At 50.2% G+C, this 14050-nt stretch overlaps 1 protein-coding gene across 1 annotated transcript; it reads left to right on the top strand.

Moving 5' to 3' along the window:
• Positions 1–556: 556 nt before the first annotated feature.
• Positions 557–3745, top strand: POLR2M (RNA polymerase II subunit M). Its single transcript, XM_058156128.1, has 4 exons — positions 557–785; positions 865–1056; positions 1129–1276; positions 2018–3745. The coding sequence occupies exons 1-4, from the start codon at positions 703–705 to the stop codon at positions 2156–2158; spliced, it is 564 nt and encodes a 187-aa protein (XP_058012111.1). The 5' UTR covers positions 557–702; the 3' UTR covers positions 2159–3745.
• Positions 3746–14050: the final 10305 nt, after the last annotated feature.

Below are 14050 nucleotides of genomic sequence, written 5' to 3'. Positions count from 1 at the left end.
AATGCTATATACTAACAATTGTCTAATTGCCATAACCTGTTCCGAGTGAAAACCATAACCTGTTGAGTTAAAAACAGGAACTCTCGGGTTCTCCAAAACAAGAAATACTGAGTTACTCCTGAACGGTCTAGTGTTCCCCTCGTATATCGGGAATCTGGCCGAACCGAAGCAACCACCGCCCCGCTCCAAGAGAGACGCCCAGGCGGGAGCTGCCTCCGCCCCCTCCCCATGAACAGATCCCCTCTCGATCCAGCCGCCCCCAAATCGTCCTGCGGCCGCCGCTTCCTTGTTTCGGGCATCTGATCCAGATCGGCTCCCAGGGGCGCCGGCTGCTGCAGGCTGCTGATCCGAATCCGGCCAACTCCGCGGGCGGCCCCACATCCAGCCGCGGAGCTCGGCCAGGCTCAGCATCAGCCGCTGCCCGCGGGCGCGCGTGGGGAGCTGAGCGTTGGCGCTGCCCGGTTGCCCCGGCGGGCGGGGCGAGGGGGGAAAGCACGGCTGGCCCGGCAGGTGGCGTCCTGCCCGGGCCAGCTGGCAATAGGCCCACGCGGAGCTGCTTGCTGCTTCCTCCTCTAAGGGGCGCCGTAATTCCCGGATCTTTTGGTCCGTGCGGCCGCCGTAACCGGCTTCCGGCAAAATGGCGGCGCCCAGCACGTGGCGGAAGAATACGGCCACCGCCATCAACAGCCCCTTGTTGCCGGCATGGCGAAGCCCAAGCCTAACCCGCGGAGCTTGCCGGAGCTGCGGGAGATGCTTCTGCGGCAGGAAAGGCTGCTGGGCGACCGGTGAGGGGCGGAAGAGCGGGCGGGCGGGCGGGGGGCGGCCCGTTGCGCGCGAACTCAGCTTCTGCTTCGTGCCTTGCAGGGCGGTGGTCTCCCGGTTGCCTGACGGCGGCAAACGCGTGCGCGAATGCGCGGCAGGGCTGCGGGCGGCGGTGGCGGAGCACGAGCGGCGGAGCGGCGGCGCCCCGGAGGCGGCTCTCCCGGCGGGCCTGGCCGGGGCGCTGGCCGGCCTGTCTCTGGGAGCGGCAGGGGGGGGCCGGCGGGGGGCCGGCGCGTGAGTATGGCGGGGTCGGGCGGGTCCCGCGGGGTCCTTCTCGGGGCCCCGCTAAGCAGCACCCTCCCGCAGGCGGCCCGGCGGAGCCTCACGGAGGGAGAAGCGGCGCCCGGAGGACGCGTCGGCCGCCCGGCTGCCCCCCCTGCGCCACGCGCCCGCGCGGCTGCTGTCCCTGGCCGAGTCGGTGGCCATCCAGGTCCAGCAGGAGGAGGCCCGGCAGGTGCGGACGGGGAGCGGGGGCCGGTCTGGGGCGGAGGGCCTGGCGAGCGCTGCTGGGAAGCGAGGCTCCATCTCGCCCCGGCTCTTCCGCCCCCCGCACTGACTTCTGTGCCTCGGGCGCTTTCGAGAGACCGGGAGAACTGGGGGAAAGGCGGGGGGGGGATCTGGTGAGTGACCAGAGGGTGGAAAATAATTGCGCCATTTGGTTAGTTAAATATAGTAGAGACAAGCAAATATTAAATCTGCTCCAAGCATCATTGCCTCTTTTGCCCCCAGAAATGCTTCATTTTGGAATATTTAAACTTCCTCTGAACACCTTCACTTTAAACACGATTCTATAAAGCCTTTGAGGAAACTTCTGGCTTTATTTACTCTGTGATGTATCTTTTTTATGATGTGTGCTTGAAGAAAAATGCAAATGTCAAAGTCCTGAGGTTGGGGAGTTTCTCACCACTTCTCCATCCGGATAAGCTTCCTTTGTCTTTGTGGCCTTCTAGCTCTCTCTCATTCTGATGTTCTTTTGATATCCAGATGTTTTCCAAGACTCATCACTATCTGGCAAAACTGTCATTATTTATTGTGAATCCTCCTTTCTTTTTCCTCCCTTGCATTTTGCAATGTTTTCCTGAAAGGAGTATTGTGACCCGCATACCTTAAGAGTGCTTGCTTTGCAGTAACCTAATTTAGCTTTTTGTCTGACAGCGATTCAATATCTGATGGAAGGTTTTCTCTCTTGTTGTAGGAGATGCAAGCTAAGGTTGCTGCCCAAAAGCTAGCTGAAAGGCTTGGGATTAAGACGGTTCCCTATGAGCCAGAAGGACAGATGATGACCGGCTACAGAGAAGTCAGGGATGAAGAGGGAGACAGCTCAGCTGAGGACTGATTCCAAAGAGAACTGGCTGGCAGATGAGAAACAGGCCTTGCTGAAGAAGTTCTCATGCTCAGAGCCCATCTGGAGTGTGTTTTGCCTGGGGGCAGCATCAGTGTTGCCTAAAGCTGCGTAATGTTGGGCAGCCTGGCTGTGGTTTGTGCTTGGCACAGCTCTGGAACCTGCAAGTCGCTCATCACAAGGAGTTAGGAGTGGAGAGCAATGCCTGACCAAACAGCTTTCCAGGTGCTGGGATTGAAGATCAGCTATGCAGGAGTGGGCAGAAATTTTGTAGCTGCCTTGGAGTCTTCTCTGGTGAGGGTTGCTCCAAAACAAACACAGTGCAAGGCTGCAATATTTTTTTATTAGAGTTGTTTCTACATTCTTTTTAATTTACATTAAAATTTGGGGCCTTGTGCACTGTATGGATCACCTTCATATCTCCAGGAGGAGGAAAAAAGACTGTCCTGCATTAGGGTGGTTGTCTCTACTGCCGGGTGCAGGGAACGCTATGGCCCTCCTGCCCTCCCCGAATGGCCCTGAAGCACTAGGTGGCCCCTGATATGGGTGCTGAAATTCCACAAGCCAGATGGGGAGACTGGTTTAAGAGATCCTATGGGAGAGTTTGGTGTGAAAAGGCCGCAGCTGTCCAGGCGTTCATTCCAGAGGGGTTTCTGTTGCTTTCGTAACATTAGGGGAAGCTGCTCTGGGCTGCTGTTGCTGGGTGGGCATTTTGCTGGTTCTGCTTTCCCAAAGAGGAGTTTCAGATACAACTTTTGCCCTATTAGCATTTCAATGAGTGACTGGGGCACTTAAAGAAATCTTGTTTGATCATGAGTGGAGCTTGGGTGACCCTAATAAAATCTTAAGTGCAACATAGTTCAACCCACACGAATGTCTTCCAGACGAGAGTGCAGGTGTAGCGAGATTGGGGGGGGGGCTGGGGGCTCCTCTGTCCCTGTCCTTTGTTATCAACCTGAAGAGAGAACAATTACAGTCCTTTTGTAGAATTTTGCTTCTTTCTTACAACAATTGATCCTGCCTCTCTCATTTACTCTGTCTTTCTGGTTACTTTTCTTTCCTTCCCACTGACAGGTTTGATGTACTGGTACTCCAGATAGGGCAGGGGACTGGGGCTTTTCCACTGAGTTTTCTTGGGGTTTTCCAAATACAGCCACCCTTCTCTTTGAAAGTGAACACGTGCACGTTACCACGACAGTAGCTCTTCTCTCCGACACACACATACAAGCATATAGACAAGTATTTTGTTCCAGTTGTGCTGTTCCCTGTTGTTCCTGTACAATATTTTTCAAACTTGACTTTAAGATGTGTGGACTTCCCAGTCCACACATTTTAACGTTGCCAGGTTTACAAAACACTACTCCAGAGGCCTTCCTTAGCTCTGCATCTACTTCTCTGGGGGAGATTGGCCTGTCCATTTCTTAATAGTCCTGAGCTACCACCAATCTTTGTTTTATAACAGATTGTTGATAAATGCATCTTTGGATTATTTTGTTTTGCCTTTTTTTATATAAAGGAAGAATAAGTTCATTTAAACTCAAGTGCTGGGGTTTATTAATTCCTAATTAAATTGTGAAAAATCTTTTGGGCCCCTATTATTCTTTTCTTTTTCCATTCTAATCCCTCCAGATTGTCACCACATAAATTTTTGCAAGGGTTAGTGACATCTTGGCTGTCCAAAGACTGAAGGCACAATCATATGTCATGTTTTCAGGCTGCTCTTTTGCAAACCAAGCAGATTTTTCCCTTGTGGCAAAGAGCCAGGAATTTTAGTGAAAGAAAACATCAAAGTTGCAAAAGAAATGAGAATATTAGTCAACGATTTGCAGGGCTGTTCCCTGATAACCTTCTGCTAACTGACTTCAGAGCTATGTGGGAGCAACTTAAATAAACATCTGGATACCAAGTTTAGTCATCTCCAGTGACAAAATCCAGACAGATCTTCTGGGCTTGCAATAATAAATATCTCTGGGAAGCCTCCATGAATCAACTTCAAATCCTTGTTTTCAGTTATTCTCATTTTAGAAAGACATCAGTGTTAATTATCCATGGATAAAATCTCATCTGAAGTTTATTGAATTGACTTTTTTCATTATGCTCAATTCAAAAATTCCCATTTTTATTCAGAACATAAATTAATTTAGTTTTGCTTCCAAAATGGTAAGCTGTTTGCTCTATAAAGTGCTCAAATTTTACCACTGTGGTAAAACTGTGCTCTGTCCCATTCTAACCCCCAACACACACACACACACACACACAGTGTTTCCTGGGATAAGGGAAGGGCAGCTATGCAACTCTTTCTAGCATCATACAACTCAAAAGTGGGAAGAGCTGTAGCTAGTCAAGCCTCCAGGTTCCCAAGATTCTCTGTGGTGGCTGGGAAATTCTGGGAGTTGCCCACAAAACCAAGAAGATGCCAAGGTGGAGCCTTGCCAGATGGTATTCAGTGGTAGTGCTTTGACAGGAAAGAACAAGGACGGAAGAGGAAGGTGTGGATACCGTAAAGCTCATCCCTACAAAGTGGATAACTTGGTGCTGAGAGGAAGGACAGTGAGTTTGTCACGGGTGGGATTTGGGGGTGGGTGGGGGTGTCCGGCAGGGTAGCCAGTTCCTTTCCCAAGAAGGGAACTACTGTTTTTCAAGGCCAGTGTAAGGAAAGAGCTGTGAGCTAGTTCCTCAGCCTGCCCACCCACCCACCCCGCGTTACCAGCACCCCCAGGTCATTCGGCCTGCTGTCCTATGCCACGCTGGGGCCAGCTGGACTGAACCCTGAGAAAATTGCATCACACAACTCCCGATAGACTCGCCAGCACCTGAGGGGGGGGCTGCTTTGAACCCCTCGCTTGGGTTCCTCCAGCAGCCAGCCCCAGCCGACTTTGCACCACAGGGGTGTTTCCATACTGTAAACATTGATGGACTCTTGAAAAGAAAATTGGTTGGACTTACTGGGCACTTCCAGAGGAGCGGTTGTCATCCCTGCTAAGGAGGGAAGAAGGAAGAGCTTGAGATTAGCCAGGTTAAAGAAGCCAGCATTCAACAATTGGTTCTTCTTGTGCCATCGGACGTTGGCGATCATGTTGCCAGTCCTATTTTTGTCAACAGCCGCATGAAAAAGTGCTGCAGAGTTTTGTCCAAATTAGTCCCCTAGGTTTTGAAGCCATGATGTTCTTCTGCCTGGACCTCGTTTGCTTTTAATCTTTCCCTGGAAGATTAAATGAAGCTGTATTTTTCTGGGTGTCGCATCTCATGTCTTTAACTTTCACTTTTTAATGGTTTTGATGATTTCCCTTGCCTTTCCCAGCTTATCGCCTTCTCATTTGTGATTTTTTAACCCAGTTTATATGTAACAGCCATCTGTAAATCCACATTTAAAGTGCTTCTAGTTTCTTCAAGTGGTTTTCTGTCAGAGACCAACTCTCTACTCTGTAGAGCAGGATAGAAAAGACTCAGAGTAGATATTAAACAACAGCGGAGACAGAATTCAGCCTTGTCTCACCCCTCCAACCCACCATTATAGCATAAAAGCTATACTGGGTAGGGGCCCCCAATCCGCCACCCGGGGAAGCACTCTGTGGGGGTTCCAGGCTTCCCCTAAGAAAGAAGCCTAACTGCCTGTTTGGTGGCAAAAAGGCAGGATTAGGAATTGGTTAAAGTAACAATTGGTTAAAGTAACACAATTCCCATTGGCTGAGAGTGAAGTTTTCCAGAACTGGGGAGACTCCACTGGGGCCAGGTGCTCCTAGGAACCTCCAGGCAGCAGAGCAAGAATGCTGGAAGAAGAGGGGGAGGTTTGCTCCCCTCATATCTCCCCACAATGCCAGAAGCTGTTTGGTGGCCGCTCTTGGCCTCCCCAATCATAGCATAGCCAGCTCTTCACAATGCTTGCTAGATGAACAGCAATTGAGCAAGCCAGCTGTGGGTACCACAAGGTTCTATCTTAGGTCCAGTACTCTTCAATATCTTCATAAATGGCTTAGATGAGGGAATGAAAGGGGAACTCATCCAATTTGCAGATGACACAGCTGAGAGGACTAGCCAACACCCCAGAAGACAAACTCAGGATCCAAAAAGATCTTGACAGACTTGAACAATGGGCCCTATCCAACAATATGAAATTTAATGTGGAGAAAAGCAAGATTTTACACCTGGGCAGGAAAAATCGAAAGATACAAGTACAGATTAGGTGAAACCTGGCTCAAAAACAGTAACTGGGAGAGGGACCTTGGAGTCCTAGTAGACCAGCGGTTCTCAACCTGTGGGTCGGGACCCCATTGGGGGTTGAATGATGATTTGCCAGGGGTCGCCTAAGACCATCAGAAATATGGGAAGTATACTTGTGAGTTGAAGAATCGCGCTCCAATGGTTGACTCCACAAGCCAGCTGCAGGCTCTTCAAATCGCTAGCCGAATTCGGCTTCAGGCGCGATGAATTAAAAAAGAGAGAAATCTTTGCTCTGATGTCTCCTTCTCAAGCCAGCTGCAATCACTCCCAATCGCTAGCATAATCTGGCTTCAGGCGCGATAAACTTAATAGGGGAGGAGTCTCCGCTTTAATGCCTCTGTCCTCAAGGCAATCGCAAGCAGTTCAGATCGCTAGCCAATATGGCTTCAGGCGCGATAAATTCAAAACAAAAATAATTTTATGGTTGGGGGTCGCTACATCGTGGGGAATTGTATTAAAGGGGTTGCAGCACTATAAAGGTTGAGAACCACTGTAGTAGACAATCACTTAAATATGACTCACAGTGTGCAGCAGCAATCAAAAAAGCTAATACCATCCTTGGTTGTACAAACAGGCATAAAATCAAAATAATGTATTAGTTCCACTTTATAAAGCCTTAGTAAGACCACATCTGAAATACTGCATCCAGTTTTGGTAATTGCAAAAAAGATATTGAGACTTTGGAAAAAGTACAAAGAAAAGCAACTAAGATGATTAAAGGCCTGGAGACTAAAACATGAAGAACGGTTGCAGGATTTGGGTTTGGCTAGTCTAGAGAAAAGAAGGACGGATTGGAGGGGGTGGGGGGAATGACATGATTGATTGATTTAATTTATATTGCAGCCTATTCGCCCATGGTGACTCAAGGCAGGTTACAGAATATAAAACCACATTTAAAACTAATAAAAAGAATCAAATTAATATAAAGGTAAAGGTAAAGGTTCCCCTCACACATACATGCTAGTTGTTGCCGACTCTAGCGGGTGGTGTTCATCTCCGTTTCAAAGCCGAAGAGCCAGCACTGTCCGAAGACGTCTCCGTGGTCATGTGGCCGGCATGACTCAACACCAAAGGCGCACGGAATGCTGTTACCTTCCCACTAAAGGTAGTCCCTATTTTTTCTACTTGCATTTTTACGTGCTTTCGAAACTGCTAGGTTGGCAGAAGCTGGGACAAGTAACAGGAGCTCACACCGTTACACGGCAGCACTAGGGATTCGAACCGCTGAGCTGCCGACATTTCGATCCACAAGCTCAACGTCCTAGCCCCTGAGCCACCGCTCAGTATAATATAATATAGTATAATATAATAAAATCACCCCCACCTCACCCCGGCAGCAGCAGATCACACGAGCCATTTAATGGACTCCATCCCTCTCTGGGTTCCCCAGGCATGATTCCAGTATTTAGGAGCTGCCACAAAGAAGAGGGGGTCAAATTATTCTCCAAAGCACCAGAGGGCAGGACAAGAAACAATGGATGGAAACTAATCACGGAGAGAAGCAACCTGGAATTAAGGAGAAACTTCCTAACAGTGAGGAAAATTAACCAGTGGAATAGCTTTGCCTCCAGAAGTTGTGGCTGCTCCATCACTGGAGGTTTCTAAGAAGAGACTGGACAGCCATTTGTCCCAAATTGTATAGGGTCTCCTGCTTGAGCAGGGGGCTGGACCAGAAGACCTCCAAGGTTCCTTCCAGCTCTGTTCTGATTCTGTTCGGAAGCAGAGGACGATCCAGGTGTTGGGCCAGTTTTTTCCTTGCCTGACCAGCAGATGGCAACAAAGAAGCAGGTGTCCTGTCTGCAGCTGCATTGAGGCCAGAGGGCGTTGCCAAGTTGGCCTTGGGAAGGCTCCCTCAGACCTTTGGTGCCGGTCTTAAAAGTCCTTCCTCAAGCAGGAAGGTGGGGGGGGGGGAAGCAACAGCTGCCCATCAGTTTCTGCCTGTCGTTTCCCCATAAATTTGCCTCCACTTAGATTTTCAGGCAATCTGAAGTCATACAAGTAAGAAGGCAAACTTTTTGCTTGTTGGATTTAATCCTGGTCTCCTATTATATGCCCAGATATCTATCCTCCACTCACTTGAGAAGGCCCTCGAGCGCTTAGGAGAGCCAAGCTTGCCCTTTCTTTGCAGGGTGACCCAACCCTTTTCCAGCCCTCTTGGCCGGCCCTTCTGGAGCTGCAGCTTCCAGTGACCACAGTGGCCTGGTTGCAGCAGCCTCAGCCTGGACGCAAGGACCGGAGAGGTCCTCGGGGTCTTTGGCTTGGCCTGTGGAATGGATTACCAACTTGGCTAAGTCCAGGTGGAAGGAAGGCCTGGGGAACAGCAGCTAAAGGGACAGCCGGTGGGCAACAGCTGCCAGCCATGAACAGCCATTTCCTCCCAATTGAAGCCAAGAGGCCAGGCACTGGAACTACCCAGGACATGCTGTGCCCAAGGAGGGACCTTTACCTTTGGCTGTCCCTCAGTGGCTAAGGGCAGGTGGGAGACCTGGGGAGGAGTTTGAGATCCTCTGTGCTCTGCAGTTCCCTCCCACCCCCCTCAGTTCCCTGGGCCTTAAAATCAGAAGGAAACACATGAAAGCAACCGTGGAATGTTTCAGGATCTCTTGGATTAAGGGACTGATGGTCTCTGCAGCTCTGGCTGAGCCCAGTCCTTTCATCATCCAGGTGGCATTTTGGTGGCTTCCTCTTCCTCCTTCCCTTGTTTTGGGTAGTTTCAAAGCAGAGTTTTGCCTGTCAGAGTTTACAAGCTAGCATCTGAAGATGATCTTTGGGAAAAAGGAAGAGCGTGAAGGCAAATAAAAGGACAAGAAGTGATGCCTTTTGATTTAGACATCCATATGGGGATGGGGGAGCTACTCCAAAGGTACTGCAGACATAGGAGGGATGCCTAAAAGTTGGCAGCCCAGGAGGATGGCAGCTTATCAGAGTTTGGAAGCAAGTTCCAGGCAGAAAGCATTAAATTCTAAAATGTGCATGGAGGACATCTTCTTTGACAAGCAATCAATTTATAATTAACTCAATTGGAATTAGATTATTATAGAAGAATGAAAAAAGCAGGGGAAGATGTCCATTTGACAATAATGGAGTTGGACAGTTTGTAAAATCCTATATACTGATTGGAAGTACTTGTGTATCCATCAACAATTTTCCCTCCTGGATGCAGATTAGCAGCAGAGCTGATATTGGCTGCCAGAGGCTGGGGTGGGATGTGGCAGGAGGGGGAGGGGTTGGATTACAACACGGACAGCTTTATTTCTTTTGATGTCCCTGGATGCAAGCTGTGCAATGCAGAGACGCTTAAAACTGCAGGCATATTTCACTTTTTGGGTGTCAGTAAATATACATGGTCTGTATAAAGGTTGAAGAAAAGCAAAGGATTCTGAAAGGAGGAAATTGACCAAATAGCCACAGCTTTTTCCCATCTCTGAAGCAAACTAACAAGAATGCCAGGGAGATTTCAGTCCAGGGGGGAAGCAAATGAACTTCTATGAAACTGCTGCTCTTTATTGTTTAAAAGGAAAAGGGGGAGAGGGAGGGGTCTTTCAGTTTTCAGGAGAACGGAGAGATGCCCTCATGTGCCAGGACCTCCAGTCCTTTCCTTTTCAGCCGCAGGAAAGGCCAGTGAAGAAGGGAACCTGCCTCTGGTCCCAGAGGAGAAGGCAGAAGGGCCACAGCATTTGCAGCTGGCTGACCCACAGAATTGGTTGGCTCCTGGCCGAGACCTTCCCTGCCCGCTGCCCCACATGGCAACAGAGCAACTGGCTGCCCGATCCTTGAGGAGGTCGGGCTTCATCTTTCAGCACTTTGAGGGTGATGGCCAAAGCCTTTCTCCTCTTGTCTGCCTTGATGGATGGGTTGTTCCAAAGGTGGGGGCCACCCATCACGGGGCCTTGTGGGATTGTGAAGGGACCGAGCTCTCCTCCTCTCAGTTGTGTGTGGAGGTTCACACCTCTGGCTTCACCACTCCCTCTCTTGCCTAAGCCGGCCCTTTTCGACTGGGAGATGGGGAAAAAAGAGCAACACTCCTCCAAGTGTTTTCTGTCAAAATCAAAGCAGAGGCTGGGGCTGCCTGCCGCCCCTCCATGGTTGTTACAGATGTGTTATTTCAGAGATGCAAATTATGTTAGGAAGCTCCCAAGCAAGGACCAGGAGGAAGCTGAAAGGGGGAACGGGGGGGGGGGAAGAAGGGGAGGAGAGTGATGGCAGCAGGAGGGCCGAGGGGAGACCTTCTCCAGCCTTCTGCCCCAGGACAGAGAACCCAGCTTGGCAAGTGGCACCAGCAGCAATGGTCAGCAGGGAAAATGGCCTTGATGACCCCTCAGAACACATTGGGCACTCGGGAGAGGCCTATCTGGAAGGGAGCTCTGCCCAAGCGAAAGAGCTACAACCCATTAAAAGCAGCAGGGAGACAGGCTTTTGTGAGGGTGTCTGAGCTTGGCAATGGGCACCTGCTACTCCCACCGATTCACCCTGGAGCCCACCCTGGGGGGACGCTGCGTTTCCTTTGGGAGGCACCATGCCACTTTGGGTCAGTGGTTTGAGACTCTATGGACCTGCTCCCCTCCAACTCGGGGGGCCACCTACTGGGGTTCAGCTGGTGTTGGGCCTCAATGTGTTGCGCCAGACAATGGCTGGGTTTGAAGAGCGGGAGGCAGCCAAGCCCAGAGCATTGCAGGCCCCAGCCCCGCGTTCTCCATGCTGCTTCCAAGCCGCATGCCTATAATGTGATCAACGCTCTCCTCCAGGCGTGTTCCTGCATTGCTACATTTTGGCACCAAGTGCTGTTTCCAAACACGCCGCAAAGCCAATTCAGGCCACCCGTTGACTGCCAATACAAAACTGCACAATAGTTGTGTGTGCATTTTGCAGGCGGATGGACTGGCATGAAAGTGCTGGAAAGATTATTATTTATATCAAAATAAAAATGATCTCACTTGTATATAAGCAGAACAAAGCACCGCGACAGGACAAAGAGATTGAAATGGTTTGAAGCTTAAAACTGTATGCTTTACCAAGAAGGAAGAAAATCAAGTGACAGAACGGCAATGATAGATATTGTCTTTAATAGTGCCCATTTGTGCATCTGTTTCTTTGTTTAGAATAATGCCAACCCTGCAGCACTTCCCAATTTGCTAAGTGGCAGCTAAGTAGGGGTTTTTCCCAGGGAAAGAGCAACAGCAAAGCCAGATGGGGGAGCCCCAAGCCAGACAGCTCAGAAGGGTTGAGTCCATCAACTTGTGGTACAGCATGCCAAATTTTTCAACTTTCAATTTCCAAACATTACATAAGTGTAACTTTTTAATATTTTGTTAGTTTCATGCAGGGTCTGTCCCCAGACTCAGAAAGAAAAGCTTAAAGCCTTTCAGGCACAATTCTGAGAAAGAGAACCCGCCAACCCGCCTGTAATGTCCTCAGCCTTGAGTGCCAACTCCATAGTCAACCAAGAACGCGGAGGAGTAAAGGCCGTTGTGTTTCATTTGCCATTGGGAAAGAGGAAGGCCTCTGGGCAGAGAGAGCCAGTCTTGTGGGCAGCTCCTCCTGGCACTGAGCAACCATCAGGTTTTCCTCCTTTCCGCAGTGCCCCTTCCTGAGCCAGCTGCTCTTGGGCATCCATGCCCAAGCAGGCAAAAGAGCTCCACTCTTGCCCCTGAGCACCTGAAGCAGATGAAGGGGTGGGGAGGGCAAAAGCAGTGGAAAATTCAACCATGTTGCAGTGGGGACCTGGAAAAACACAGTCCTGCCTGGGGATCCAGCCGGGGGCATTCTGGGGTCCTGGGGAGCCCTCTTTTTGGATCTCCTGGTAAGAGTCTCATCCTTGCAGACTCTCCTGGCAAAAGGGTCAGGAAACAAGATTGCTTGGAAGGTGGCAAAGGCAATAGCTGCAAAGGAAGGTGAGCAGGGCAAGTATGTTAAAGAGGAGAGGAAGCAGAGATGGTAGGACAGCTGAAGCTGCCCAGCTCTACTCATCTCTGGGTCTGCTTAACTCTGTCTCCATCCAAAAAGTATTTCCATCATCCACACTCTCTACACAAAGCCTGCAAAGAGGACTCCTGCTTTGTTTCTCTAATCCACAAATATTTTTTAATCCTGACACCTGCAAACCATTTCACCAGATTTTACAATTGAACAGGAGGGATGAGGGGGCCAGAGGGCTTTGTTCCCAGTGTTTGGATTGTAAATGATGGAAAAAAACCACTCTTTGTTATCAGATGCTGTAGTTATTTGAAGTTTGGTGCCCTTTAACCTTGGAGGCTGACACATCATTTATCAATTCTCTGCAAAAATGGTGGCGGCTGAAGGATGCTCTCAGGGCAGGACAAAGGCTGCCGAGGGCCCAGAACCAGAGATGCCTGGCTTTCCTCGGTGAACACCTGCTGGTAAAATAAAGCTCGGGTGGAGGAGCCAAAGGGAACTCCACGGCCAGAAAGCTTTTCCCTCCTGGAGAGCTTTGCATCGGGCCTGATGTGGGCCAGAAGGGAAGCCAGGACCCCATCAGATGGGCTGTACTTTAGCTGCAGAGTTAGCACCGCCACGTCCTCAACTTCTATCCCCCCCCCGGGTGCTGCCACCCCTGCTGGGCGGCAGAATTTCCAGCAGAAGAAGAAGGTGGGGTGACACGGGGCATGTCTGACGATGGCCAAGCCTACCAGTCTTTCTTCAATGTGGGGAAAAATGCTCGGCCTCCTGAAGACAAAACGGAGTGAGTGGCATTGCTGCCCACCTTATCGAAAACAAAGAAGAGAAGTTTCTGTTTATCTGCACTCATCCTAGCTTGGTAAATCTCTGTCAATTGAATAATTAACTGGTGAAATAATTTAGTATCCTTTCCTCAAATGGCTGATTTGCTTTAAAGTCAAGAGGAGAAACGGGAGCTTGTTGGCTTTTCTTATCAAGAATTCCTCAAAGAGTTTTGGTGTTTAACTTTGGTTCCATTGTTAGAAGCCAAGATCTCTGTCCTGACAAAAGAAGATTGTTCACAGTCACCTCTCCCTCGCCTTTCCCCCTCTGATTGGAGGGTGCTGCTTGGAAGTCTTTGAAGGTGAACCTCTTTGCTCTTCCTAGCAAGCAGTCAAGGGTCAAGGATGGGGAGAAGGACCAGAACAAGCGAACCCTCCAAATGGACCCATCGTTGCCATCGCTATCCAACTAGTGGCTCCTGCTGAGCCTCTTTGGATAGGAACAGGCTACCGGGGAGGGGGGGTTGTGGTGGGATGGGTTCCCTCCCTCCCTTCCTGGGGTAGATTTGCCCTTCTGGCCTTGGCGCCTGGTCAAGGCAGCAAATGGTGCTGATGGACAGGGCTGAGAGGCATGTGAAATAAGCAGCTGCAATGGGACACGAGATGCCCCTTTGGACACTGAGCCATGAAGGGATGCCAAGGAGGTGCCAAATCGGTGGGGCTTCCAGGATGGGAACAGCCGACTGCTCCTGGCTGGCACTGAGGCCAGGGGGTGGGAAGGGTGACTACAGGAGAACCTGGCTCAGCCTGGCCATGCCCAGGCCTCATCCTTGACTGCCCCCTAGTCAGCACCCACCCCCTGAGCCTGGGAAAGTTCCCTACCCACTATTCAAGGAGCTCCCTCTGACCCATATCCCAGGGACACGGAGGCAGCCACTCTGCAGCCTGGCATCTTCCCTTGGCAGCACCATCTTGCTTGAAGGGTAAA

Source organism: Ahaetulla prasina, chromosome 13, assembly GCF_028640845.1.
Source record: "Ahaetulla prasina isolate Xishuangbanna chromosome 13, ASM2864084v1, whole genome shotgun sequence".
In the NCBI taxonomy this organism is placed as follows: Eukaryota; Metazoa; Chordata; class Lepidosauria; order Squamata; family Colubridae; genus Ahaetulla; species Ahaetulla prasina.
The sequence above is the reverse complement of the archived record's forward strand: the minus strand, read 5'-3'. Positions and strand labels throughout refer to the sequence as shown.

Excerpts from the sequence above, each read along its gene's own strand:
- POLR2M (XM_058156128.1), top strand. The coding sequence starts at position 703 with ATGGCGAAGCCCAAGCCTAACCCGCGGAGCTTGCCGGAGCTGCGGGAG. Across the intron at positions 786-864 it reads GAAAGGCTGCTGGGCGACCG|GGCGGTGGTCTCCCGGTTGC; the intron begins GTGAGGGGCGGA and ends CGTGCCTTGCAG. Across the intron at positions 1,057-1,128 it reads GGCCGGCGGGGGGCCGGCGC|GCGGCCCGGCGGAGCCTCAC; the intron begins GTGAGTATGGCG and ends ACCCTCCCGCAG.